The sequence below is a fragment of the Lissotriton helveticus genome, chromosome 2_1 (genome assembly GCF_964261635.1).
Source record: "Lissotriton helveticus chromosome 2_1, aLisHel1.1, whole genome shotgun sequence".
Classification (NCBI taxonomy): Eukaryota; Metazoa; Chordata; class Amphibia; order Caudata; family Salamandridae; genus Lissotriton; species Lissotriton helveticus.
This window is the reverse complement of record NC_136059.1, coordinates 69,219,874-69,233,200: the sequence shown is the minus strand read 5'-3', so window position 1 is coordinate 69,233,200 and position 13,327 is coordinate 69,219,874. Positions and strand designations below refer to the sequence as shown.

Below are 13,327 nucleotides of genomic sequence, written 5' to 3'. Positions count from 1 at the left end.
CACCAGGAGTAAATTTAGAAAAAGCAAAAGAAGTAATTTGGAAGTCCGCCAGGAGAAAACTCCAGGTGTAGGCCTGTGGAGTACACTTAGTTACTGCAGAGTAGACGCAAACACAGTTCTCATCCCACCGCTAGACACCAATTATGTTGGACCTGGGGGTCTCCAAGTCACATAGGGTAGCTTGGCACTAAATGGGAAGGCCTAACTCAAAGGTACATGTGTTAAGTTTGCGTCACACCCTTCAGTAACATAACGTCCATCCACTCAAAAATAAGGACACTACACCAATTTTAGAAAAGTAGAAAAGCTTTATGATCTCTTTTGTTGTTGACTTCTTACTTTGTGTTCAAACGCTAATTCAGTACCACAGTTACAATGAATTCAGTGCATTTACGCTTCTTGTTTATGTAAACTTCCTCACTCCCTCCTTCTTCAATTACTTCTGCATTTCTGGCTTTACATTAAAACAGTTTCAACCATTAATTCACATTACACCCTGGCTTAACACCTTAGGAATATCCGGGCAATAGAAATCTGGAATGATACCGTGGTATCCACTGTGTGACACTTTCCCTACAATCAGATGAGTAACCCCAGGGTTCAGATGCCAGGTTCCATGCTGCAATCAGCTCATTTATAGCTAACTCATGTGCTTGAATAAGGTAAGGTCACAGTTTTTCCTCCCCTTCCACCTCTGAAAGAGATTACAAAATTAGACCTCAATCCCCATCCTTATCAGCCACAGGAGTTCAGTTTTCTTCTTCAGCCCAGTTGATTTCCCCTGCTTCACTTATTCTTCTTTACTCTTAATCCTGATGACTTTTAGTCTCAGTCTTCCCCAACTTCGTGGGCTGGCCTCTCAGCTATCCAAAGTATTAGGGGCCAAGAAAGATCTCCCTTTCGGTTTCACGGCTGTTTTCCCAGTCATACAACAACCCCCCCCCTTTATCTCCACCTTACTTGGGGCCAGTCGAGTAATGTGCCGTTTCAGCCATCCAGCCCGTATTCACCAGATCTCCTCTCCCGGCGGCTCCTCCCTCGTGGGCTGGGTCAGATGTTCTTCAAACCGGCACCGAGAGGAGGCCTGCCTGGGCTAGCGGTGATTCGGCCACCTGCGCCGTCTCCTCAGTTTTCTCGACGATCGCGCCACTGAGCAGGCGCGGGGGAGCAGTGTCTCGGCAAGGCGCCGCCTCCCTTCCTACTCCGGCAGTCAGGCACACCACTTCTGGGCCTGCGCGCTGATCGGCGCTTCCTCGCTCTCCACAACAGTTGGCCACACTACCCTTGGGCATGCGCACTGACCGGCACCACCTCCGCAGACACTATCCTCCTCACCAGTGTCTCTCCGGGCAGCACAGGACGCCTAACTTATTCCTGCCTCCCTCTCTTGGGAACCGGTAAGGCGGACTAGCGGGGCTTGCCACAGTCAGCGGCCAGAGTCTGTGAAGGCAGGGGAAAAGGGGGACTCGAGGGGGCAAGCTGTGATTACGAAGCCGCTTCCCTCAAATGTCAGAAACCAACGACAGGGCTCGGTCAAGGGCTAGGGGAGGAACGTCCTCACGAAGAGGTTGTCTACCTTACAGATAAACGAACTACTTCTTGTGCGCCCACCTCCCCACGCCACTGCCTCACTCCTCAAGCTCTCTAGACTACACAAAATGGCTACCCTGTCCCTGGTCTTTTATAGACTGACCTCCAAGGGTCCAGCAGGGTCCAGAAGATTCTGGAAGGTCCCTATTCTATCCTATGGGTCTTTCTTCTAGGGTGGCAGTTATGGCAGTTAATGGCCACCATTTTGTGTATCTCCTAGTTCTAGTAAGGAAAGGCACCTAGGCCTCAGGAAGAAAAGGGACTATGAGGGCAAACAACACCTAACCCCTAGGACAACACCTCAAAAATTCAGTGGACATAAAAAGATAAAAAAGGTTATGAGGGGCAAAAAAGGGTACAAAATAAATAATTAATAGGAGGGGCTACTGCCTAAATAAATGTGTCCAGCTTACTGAGGGTGCCACAGTATCGGCTGAGAGAAAGAAGTCTGCGTATCTTTACCAACAACTAGTTATTGGGGTATACAGGCGGTAGGTAGTTTGCCTGCTTGTAAGCATTGTGCATGATGTCATCCACCTCCCCGCACCTTATACATGCTCCGCCGTTGGATACTTAATTTAACTGTGCCCAAAGAAGTTTATAACTTCTTAAATTGTTGTTATTTACCATGGTTCTCTAAAGAATCCATAGATAGTTATGTCTGTAGTCATAAAGTGAGCAAATGATTCCCAGACACTTGGAAAAACATCATTCCTCGTGTATTGTTGCCTTATGTTACCCAATGTACACTTTAAGTAGCAAATGTAACACTTGGGTATTGAGAGTCTGTAGATACGTACATGAATAAATATCTTTTTTTTTTTAAAACAATGCCCGAGTTAACAGTTTTCGATGCAAAATTTTTAATGCAAGCTATGGGTGTGTAAAGTGTTACACCTGGAAATGGCCCGAGCAGATTGCGAAGTTAGACTGACACTAGACCTGCTGACGTCTAGTATATGTCCAATATCCAAAAGACTTTTGTTCATTTCCTTTTTCTACACTGCTGCAGATCAACAACTGCTGTTGCCATATCGGCCTCCGGGAAGCGCAGAAATGTACTATGTCCTCCATCCGGAGAGTATTTCCAGATTATCTCCTGTCCGATCAGATACTACTGTTGAGAGCACACACTCTGGTAAATAAATAAATATCATTCAGAAATGTAATATGCTTATTGTTGTATGTGCATGTTTGGTGTAATTATCACTAAGTGTTATTTTCAAGCTTTCTGTAGCGGTGCTCTGTCTAAAGCATTAAAGTGCTAAGCAACTTAAACGTGTTCATAAGATCTCCTAATCTGGTCCAAAAAGCCTTATTTTCAGCCGATATGGGCTACCTCCATGAGTACTCCTCTGCCTTGTGGGTGCGTGAAAAATCTACAAGCGAAGGCCTTAAGACTTTCATCCGAAGAGAAGTTGGCTTTTGGAGGCCAAATATTCAATAGTGTTACAGCAAAAAAAGACGTGGGACCCGTGCTCTCCATGCCACTGGAATCAAGCTAGCCTGGCTGACGAGGGGTGAAACCCCGAAACCGGTCCTAGGATGCTTGTTTCCAGTCCAGGGAGGACAAGGCTTGGCAGTTCGGGCTGGACTGTTCAATGAGACTGATTTGCATATGGCTGGGTCCAAAGTGGAATGGCATGGTGAACAAAGAAACAATGGATTTAGGCCCAGATCTCTGTACTGGGGTGAATGTATGACATTCTTCTGCATTCTGTCCATCAACTGTTGTTTTTGTAAATATTCAATAGTAGCAACTTTAAATGGCAAGGCTAGAGAAGATCTAGCAAAATAGGGCCAATGAAAGAGAGGAAAATTAATATGTAGGTGTATATAGGTCGGAGGAAAAGGACAGGGGCGTAAACAACATAATCAAGATTCTGCACTGAAATCAACACCGCTTGAGTGGCCTCATTTGCAGTTGGTTACTGTAAGTAGGAGGATGAAATAGGACATGCTCAGGAGGCTGCTACCCCAGCACTGACATCAGCTGCCCATTAAGCCATCAAGTGTGACTTGAATGTTTGTCTCCTGAACCCTAAATTTGCTGTTCATTACAATCTAAACGTCTACTGACCCAGACCAGTGTGTAGTCTTAAAATGTTTGGAATTGGTTTTAAGCTAGCTCCAAAACTGTCATCCAAAGTGCTCTTAATGAGGCAACTATGTGTCCAGTTCAAGAACACAGATCAGCTAAAAGCGGCTAAGTGCTCCAGTCTTACACTACAGATTATTTAAGTCTGGCTACATATTTTACAGGTTGCCAAGTGTTCCTTAAGTGCTCCTAATTCCCTCTCAGATGTTTAGAAACAATCTCCAAATTGTTCTTATACTTGTCCAAAACGTTCCTTAGTTTAATAGCAAAATGCTTCCAGTCCTAACCGTTAATGCATGAATCTTACATGAGTGCTAGCAGTTGCTCTAAAATTGCATCAGGAAGCCTGGATGTCTGGCCTAGGAATGAGAGGATATTCGTCCATTGTTTTTTGTTTGACATATATTTTGCAAAAAAACATAGATGTGAGATTGTCAGAATTGGTTGTCCCATTTTATGGAAGGTTTCTTAATTGGTAGCAGCTACAAAGACCTGCAGTGTAGTATTAGAGGCCTACATCCAACATAGAATGACTGTCATATACCCTGCAAGAGTTTTTCAGGAGTTGCCTGCTGGCAAGTGTTGAATGGCTACACTCATGGACACTTGTCCCTAAAAATGTATGAGCTGGGCTATCAGCAACAACCAAGCCTCAGCATTTAAGTAAGATTTGTTTGACAGCTTTATTCAAAATTAAGTAATTTATCCACATTCAGATACCTCGAAATAGCTTGTATGACATAATCTAATCTATAATTAGCAACAGTGTTTATAGTGGTTGGCCAACCTCTGTATGAGGGCCAGATTTGTATTATTTTCGTATTACTATTGTTTCCAACTAGTTATATTTGCAAACGGTAAACATCTATGGCATGACATGGCACTGATGCAACACTCTCAGACCTATTTTGAATACCCCTTGAATTGTAGTCCATGGGTGATGAGAGGGGGATACATCCACACAAAGGAGAGATATTCAAGCAGGAGAGATGGATCTTGTACCGTGGGGGGTGAGTGGTGGGGCTGCCGCCGATGTGGGACGTTCACTCACCGAGTGCCCTAGGAGGCTGTGATAAGGCAAATCTATGTAGACTCTTCGGTCTTACTATCGTTACCAGTTTTTTGTGTTGACTGTGGAAAAACGCTCCTATTAAAGACACTATAACCACCATGTTGTATCCTTCATCTGCAGGCTCAAATGATGCCATCCCACCAAAGTTCCCAGCCGAAGTACTTGGTTCAGAGGATGAAAGAGCTTCAATTACTGTTCCCATCAAACACACAGAGGGAATTTACAGTAGACGAGCATCGCCAAAGGCGGCCTGGCAAGAAAATATTTTGAACCGGACAGCTGTTACAGGTGAAGTCTCGGTTTGCAAGAAGCACAAACAAATTTACCTTGCGGTCTATGTTCCAAGTGGCATTTCGTTAATGTATTTGAGATGGATTATAATATGTAGATGTCGGGCCTGCTGCTCTCCCGTACACTACCCTGGTCTGCAGTGTGGAAGAATCCATGTACTTGCTGATTGGGATTCCATCAGTTGCTGCCTATGCAACAGACCCAATTTATGACTGCAACCCAATCCCACATTAGTCATTGCTGTTTTAAGAAAGCAAATCCTAAGAAATAGCTATTTTAACTAGATGCTGCTCACAATTGTGATTCGGTTCCAGTTGCACATTCCGAGTCACCAAAATAAAATTTGAGTGCATCTGATACATGAGCTTTTATATCTTACACTACAAGAGAGCAGTATGTTATGGCTTTATTTCCGGGTTCACATGGTTAAACTACTTTGTTGTGCAACTAGGTAATAACAGTTTCATGTGGGTGATGATTTTTCACAAAACCACTATGCTATCTATATCCAGCCTACCCAGCTTTTGTATTGTGGCTAATAAAGGGGGGTGGGTGTCCTGCTTCCGAGCCTTTTTTTAATTTTATTTACAATCGAGACTAGTAAGGAACAGGGAGAAATAATGTTTTTTTCATGACTACAATTTGGTCTAATGTGGAAGCAGATGGAGTTGAAATCTTCTAATTAAATTGATCACTGGATGAATTTTGTTTTTTCGCTGACTTGCAGTTTCCTATGTATTTCACCGGTCTTGTGAGTCCAGTCTGAGGTCTAGGTAAATTACCAGATCTTTAATGTCTATTAATTTTCATAAATATTGCTTCCCCATTTGTGAAATATTTCTCTCTTTTTTGCTCGTAACAGTACCGGAAGCACACTGGGAATTGTCAGAGACGAACCATCTTGCGACTAAGTCTGCTCAGTCTCATTCTGCATACATCCACCCTAAACATCATGTTGAAACCAGGACTACGTATGCCTCCACAAGTCATCAGGAGTTACGAATCAGCGATAAACTAAGGAATGATTTATCATTAGAAAGGCATCATCTTAAGTTTGCAAATCCCCAAGAAGAGGATGAAAAGGGTTTCTTTCAACTGAAGGCTGAATTAGATGACAGTAGGGATGAGGAGAGAGACATCAATTTAGCATTGCGTAATCAAGCTCTGAATGATGCTAAGCAGAAGTCTTCAAGGGAGAAAAGTCATCGTTCTCCACGAAAACATCCGCTCACTCCTATTGGTGATGAGTGGCATGAACGTGAACTGTCTCTGAAGCAAAGCACCCGGTCCAGTGGAAGTCTGGATGACCTCTGGTACCGGTTCCTTGAGCGGCAGAAGAGGCATCGGCTGGTAGACGCTGGTAGCAGCAGCCATGAGGAAATCTCCCTAGTAGAACGCTTGGATCGACTAGCCCGGCTTCTCCAGAATCCTACTGCTTATTCACTGATGTATGCTAAAGATGAACCCAACAGAGACAACTCCAAGAAAAGAGAGGAGAAGCAAGGGAGGCAAAAAGGGAATAAAGATAGACAGGAGTTTGCTTGGACTTCTTCAGACCTCCTTGACAATGTCAGAAAAGTTCACCACAAAGACAAAAGAGCACTTCACTCAGATTCCAAAGACGACTGGACAGACCTCTCCACGGACCGCATCAAGGGACTCCTACGAAAAAAACAGTACACATTGGCAAAAAGTGACAGTTCTTCTAAAGAAGACCAAAACAGCGTGACTGACTCGACAGTTGCAACTGAATCCGAAATGGCTTCTCAAACAGGTAGCGACACAGCCACTCAGACAGGAACTGGCAGCACGGTTTCTACGATTGACACACAACGGCTCATCAGGGCTTTTGGTCCTGAGAGGGTGTGTCCATCCTCTAAACTCTCACACCTTTACAGCACCATCAATCATCAGAAAATCCGCTCTGAGGTGGGTCGCAGAGGAAACAGAAAGGCCCAAGTCAAGGAGAAGGATCGGATTTGTTTTACAGAGCTGAAGAGGAGCAGAATAGATGCCCAGGTACATAAAGTCAACAGCAGACTCAGCTTTTATTTTGTTTGCTATTGGCTATGTTGCTGACATATATTTGAGTAGGGATTGATCTGTTTTATTGCCAAGACTTTGGTATGAGGGCCCACTCTTGTTCTCAAGCATCTGCAGTGTTGCCTCAATGAGCAATATGTATGTGGTTCTGCATATTTCAGGGCAATGAGTCCACGGTTTCCTGCTTCACTGGTAGTATGGAATAGTTTACTGGATGGGAAAGAATGAAAATGAGTCAACGGTTAGGTTTGCATTCCAAAAATAATCTGCAGTGGTGTGAGTTTAATACTTCTAGTACCATTAAGCATCAGCAGGCAGACATTTAAGAATAAGTTAAAGAGAACTATGAAAGAAATGGAGGAGTCTTGAAAACGAACATCTGTTAATGCTTGCAGTTACTGGGAAATTGAACTTTCAAAACAACAGTTATTGCTGGATTTCATTACTAATATTGAGACATGATACTGTGGTAGAGGTGATGGTGTGAAAGAGATGATGGTGTGAAAGAGATGATGGTGTGAAAGAGATGATGGTGTGAAAGAGATGATGGTGTGATACGATGCTGCGACGGAGACAACGCTGCAACGGAGATGACGCTGCAATGGAGACGACGCTGTGAATGAGACGATGCGGTGATGGAGATGATGCTGCGATAGAGATGTTTGAACGTGTTACATTCTGAGGCATATGGATAACTAGAAAGAAGAAGGTGGTGAAAGTATGTCAGTACTAGCATTTAAGGGAATACAGTGAAAGGCCTTGCTTCTCATATAACAATGGAGATAACAGTAATGCCATCAGTCCTGATTACATTGATTGACGAAGGCAGTAGCTGGGGATAGATTTGGTTAAAGACGTCAATACTTCATTTGGCCAAATGTTAACTGGGCAATTCTAGTGTGTCTGGCCTGAGAAACTTGGCTTTCAAGTCCCTTCCTGCTGTATCCCTCCTCAGGATACTCTCTGTCCTTTGTGAATATATGAACCAAAAGGAAGAAGTAAGACACTGCAGGGAGTGTCTGTCACTTCTCAATCCTAAACAAAACTACTATGCGGATGATCTCTACTAAAAGAGCCTGGTCCCCCACTAAAATGAGCCACCTCATAAAAAAAAAAGCCAAAAGGAGAAATGGCAGAAGCAAAATAGGCGAAGGCATAATGCGTGTAGAAATAGAGGGAGCTACAGCAGTATATAGACAGATCAGCAAAACAGAGAAGCAGCAAATAGAGCTCGAAGGACAAACACACAAACAGAGAAGAAACAGCTCTACTCTGTTAATGATGGAGGTAGAACCCTTCGCCTCCAAAGAGGAGGGAAGGCCAAGGTTCTTATAATACATTTTAAAATGCAGCTTGCAAAACTCTATGAACATATTGTATTGATTAAAAAACAAATGCTCAGGACATCCAGAGCCATGGCACGGAGATTTGCAACCTAAGATCCCTTTATCAAATCTGATCACTATCCTGGAATTGTAGTACAGAATATATTTTTTCTGTGTGTTTTTCTGTCACTGATCTTGTTTGCGTGCTCACCTTTGGTATTAGTTATGTAACCATCTGTATTTTTTGGGGGGGGGTCTTTTGCTCCGGTAATTCAGTTTCACTTAGTCGTCCATTGCTGTAGTGCAAGGGCGCTCCTAAAGTTGATCCATGAAAGCTGAATTCAAGCCACCTAGTCGGGATGTCCAGAGAGATTAAATTGCCAAAGTCAAAGTCAAAGTCAAAGTCAAAGTTTTTTATTTTGTTTCGGTACTCTTTCGAGGACCACAAAATTGTTTAAAAGAAAATACATTTTACATTTACGTACAACTTAATACATTTTCAGTGTAATTTTAAAAAATTTATAAATCTTATTACAAACATATTCGTTAGGTGGCTTAACGCATACGGAGATGAAGTCTCTTGCATTAGCGGTCCGGCAGGACCGATATATAGGTTCTAGACATGATAACCTAGCAATGACAACGTCTTTATTCGGACATATAAAGAGCAGATGCTCTAAATTCTGTTTACCCCCCAAACACAGATTACATTGTGAGGTACTGTTTTGTTTCCAGGAAGAGGTAAAGGATAACAAGGGGAGTATACCCAAACGTAGCATCATGATCGTACGCCTTGCACCATGGGTAAGAGTGTATTCCAGATAAGGCAATTTTTGCTTATATTCTTGGGAATCAGCATAAGTTTTATACATAGATAATTTTGTGCAGTGTGAGTGATCAAGCTCATAACTCAATTTTGGTGAAATTTTTTTTAAAAATAGTTTGAGTTGTGCGGGAGTCCAGGATGATAACATTTCTGCACTAATTTTTGCTAAACAAAAAGCCTCTCCCAAGTTTTTAACAAATATAGAGTTAGTGGTATCCTCACTAAAAGACTCGATTTTTAGCAGATGTCGTAGGGTACCCTCTTTGGAATGCAGAAGGTTATAGGCCCACCTAATGAGGCTTGCTATTGATATCGCAAATGCGCTGGTGATCATACATTCCAGTCTTAATGCCTGTACTGGTGTTGAATTGGAAACTTTCAATAGCTTTTTTAATATTTTCCCTTCATTTAAATCCATATAACTCCATTGTTTTAGGGGAATATGTTCAGAGGCGTAAGATAGGACCGGGGAGATCTTGGCTCTATAAATTTTTATTAGTGCTGAGAAGTGCCTGCTTGCAGTATTCGTATACAGGCGTGATATTGCCCCAGCATGTAGATCACATTTCCTTTTTAAATGGGTAATTTGTTTACTATTACTCATATTATGTGAAAAGATTCTTCCGAGATAGGTATATTCCTTTGTCTGTTCCAAGGTCTCTCCTCCCAGTTTCCATTGGTACTTCACATCTTTTTTTGTGTTTGTAAATGCAACTACTTTGGTTTTACTTATATTCGGAGTTAAAAAATGTTCTTTCGAGTAGTTGTGTAAGATAACTAAAAGATTTTGAAGACCAAAGGGTGTCAAGTCAAACAAGACTATGTCGTCCGCATACAGCAAACAATGTATCCGTTGAGCTGCCATTTTCGGTGGAGTACATAACCCTTGTTGTAGATGCGACGGTAGGTCACTCAGGTATAGGGAGAATAAGATCGGGGCCAAAAGACACCCTTGCTTTAGTCCATTAGATGTATGTATTACCTTTGACAGGCCCTTCTCACCCCCCATTTGGACACGACACCAGGTTTCACTGTGTAAGTTCACAATTAATTGTAGTAGAGGCTCTGGGATACCCATTTTTCTCAATTTCATCCATAGTGTCGGCCTGTCGAATGCTGTAGAATAGTCAATGAAGGCTGCGTATATTGTTTGGGATTTCCCAGTTACGTATTTGTCTAATAAAAATTGAAGGGTAGCTATGTTATCCGTAACTGAATGGTTCGGCCGGAACCCAGCCTGAAACATGGGGATTAATCCCTTCGAAAATGCCCAAAGTTTCAGCCGGTCAAGTATTTCTGCCGCAAAGATCTTTCCGCCAGCATCCATTAAAGCAATTTGTCTATAATTGCCAGCTATACTCCTTTTTCCTTTTTTATATATTGGAATTATTGTACTTCCTTTCCACGAGTTTGGAATGTTCCCAGAGTCGAATATATAGTTGAATAATGGCGCTAGCATCTGACCCCATGCTTTTTTGTCAACTTGATAAACCTTAATCGGGATCTGATCAGGACCGAATGCGCCCGTACTTCTTGCCTTTTTGATATTCAAAGCAATTGACACTGCCGAGGCCCTGGAGAGTTTTATATCTTTGGTTATCTTTTCTTGGTCAGTATCCTTTCTCACCAATCCATTCATGTTGGGTTTGTACAGATCATTTAAAATTTTGCCCCAGTCTTCTTCTGAGACAGGAATTGCTTCAATCTTCTTTGTAGTTCCCGTCATCTTCGCTATCAAAGACCAATATTTTCGTTGATTGCATTGCCTTACTGCTATTTGGATATCAATCCAATTACGGTCCTGCTTCAACCTTTCTTGTTTGGCCCATTGTCTTCGAATTTGATTCTTCAGTTTGTTTACTTCAGCTTTATATGTTGACGATTTAATCAGATACTGAGCTCGAATCATCCTATTAAGCATTTTTATAGTTGGCTGATTGCAATTTTTGTACTTGCTGACACACTTTTTTTGTGGTGGTCTGTCCTGTTTTGATTTGCTTAGTATAGCGTATTTAAGTTCGTATAATACAATTTCATAATTCTTGATTGGGTCTTCTGAGTAAGTAACGGTTAACAATTGAGATTGTGTGATTAGTTCATTCAGATAGTCCAAATTTTCCGCACCCCAAAAGATCCGACGTTGGACTGGATTTACTTCTATTTTGGGTTTACTGAATATTGGATCATTCTGGAAGGTGGTTTGTGGCATCCAGAGTGTTGTTAGGCATAGAAGGGCATGATCACTTTCCTCATTAAACTTGATGGACAACTCAGAAATTTGTTCTTTTAACTCGTTCCCACATATAAAGTAATCTAAAATAGAGGAGACTCCATTTCCTTGTCTAGTAAATGAAGCTGGCTTATCTCCATTGGTGTTTCCATTTAATATTATCCCGTTTATACTTGGAAGGAATGATAATAATAAGCTACCTCTTTTGTCCGACTTTACTCCTTTTGGAAATTGCGGGAGCGCTATTTCCAGTGATTCCTCCTTGAATAATGTAGACCATTTCTTTATTTCACTATTAGATATTTTAGCATTTAAATCGCCCATGATGATATAGGGTAGATGATGTTGATCTTCGAGGATGTTAAATATGGTCTCTAAGAGATGATCGAATAAAGGGTCAAGTTTTTTACTTGGTGGCGCGTAGATATTAAAAAGTAGTATTTTCTTATGAGCATCTGCTGGTTGTAGTTTAAGTTGTACTTTGATACATTGTAGATTGTGCGAATAGGTATCAATTATTTCTTGTGACCAAGAGTAATCTTCTTTCAGCAGGATTGCCATACCTCCTTTCGCGTGACCCCTTTTAGATTTTTTTGCTAGATTTTCGTAGACATAATATCCTTTTTGCGTGAAGGGAATGGTGAACCATGTTTCCTGCAAAGCAAGAATGTCTGGGTTATCTTTTATTGCATCTTTCATTTTATTGGCGGTTTTCCCGGCCATATTCCATAATGATAATTTCAAACCTTTGCTAAACTTGACGTTGTTGCTCATTATCCATTTTTTTGCTGTTTAATACTTCTGGTAACCACGTCCAGGATAGTAGGTTATTCTCCTTTTCTTTTGGATTAGTTTTCCGGGACCAAACCGACCTTTCGCCATGCGTTACTTGTATTTTTAATATATCTTTACTCATGTTGATTGATGTATATTCTTGCCTTTCTAAACTGAGTTTATTTTCAGTATGAGATTGTCTAATTACTACTGCATTTTGTAAGTTAGTTTTGATTTCTGGAATTGAAATTACATCATACCCATGCTTTTGTAGGATTTCCTTATCTCTTATAATTATTCCGGGGAGAACTGGGGAAAAGAATATCACTTGTGCAAATTTAAAATTTTCTTTTTTTGGAAAGCGTACTAGGTCTATTTCTTTACTTGTCAAGGAGTTCAGGGAAGGTATTTCTTGTAATAAATTAATTATTCTTCCTGGATTGAGCGGAATATTGTCAGTAGGAAACAGTTCCTCTATTGTTAGGTGTTTTGATTGATTTCCATCCCACTGCCAAGTTTTATGATCTTGTAGATCTTTTGTATTGTTAATTTTTTGCTCAGTTAATTTTCTTACTGTTGGCTGGCAATATTCTTCTGCTTTTGGATTCAAAGGCTTCACCAGCGTTGTTATTTGAGTCGGTGAAGTATTCACCAAATTAGCAAAAGTATGTCTTTGAAATTTGAGTTTGTTCCCTTTTTTCTTTTGGATTCTTCTCAGAGGTCGTCCGTGCTTTTTCTTTCCCATATTTTCCTTCACTTCTTTGTTTTTTATGATTTTTCCCGTCTGTTTTGTTTCATTTTCTTTGATATCCTTTGTTGAATGTAATTTATTTTCAGGGGATATCGAACCTTGTCCTTTCTCAGTTTCTTTATTGGAAAAAATAGGATAGTGTTTAATGCTATTTTCGGAGGTATATTCCTTTTCTTCTCTGAAGAGCTTCTTCAGAGAGTAGATTATGGGAGTTTTCCTTTATTCGTAATTCCTCAGTTTCAGTCTCGATTATTTTCGCATCTGATGTTTGCGTACTTGCGTTTTGCATTTTTTGAGGTCTTGTTCTTTTTTTACAACCATCTTCAG

At 41.2% G+C, this 13,327-nt stretch overlaps 1 protein-coding gene across 2 annotated transcripts in view; it reads left to right on the top strand.

The window, feature by feature from the left end:
* Nucleotides 1-13,327, top strand: part of ALMS1 (ALMS1 centrosome and basal body associated protein) — a 222,885-nt gene that overhangs the window by 134,056 nt on the left and 75,502 nt on the right. For both annotated transcript variants that reach the window (XM_078674479.1, XM_078674480.1), the window contains 3 exons: nt 2,603-2,728; nt 4,881-5,048; nt 5,914-7,070. In XM_078674479.1, the coding sequence (XP_078530605.1) occupies nt 2,603-2,728; nt 4,881-5,048; nt 5,914-7,070 (1,451 nt within the window). The remainder of the gene's footprint in view (nt 1-2,602; nt 2,729-4,880; nt 5,049-5,913; nt 7,071-13,327) is intronic.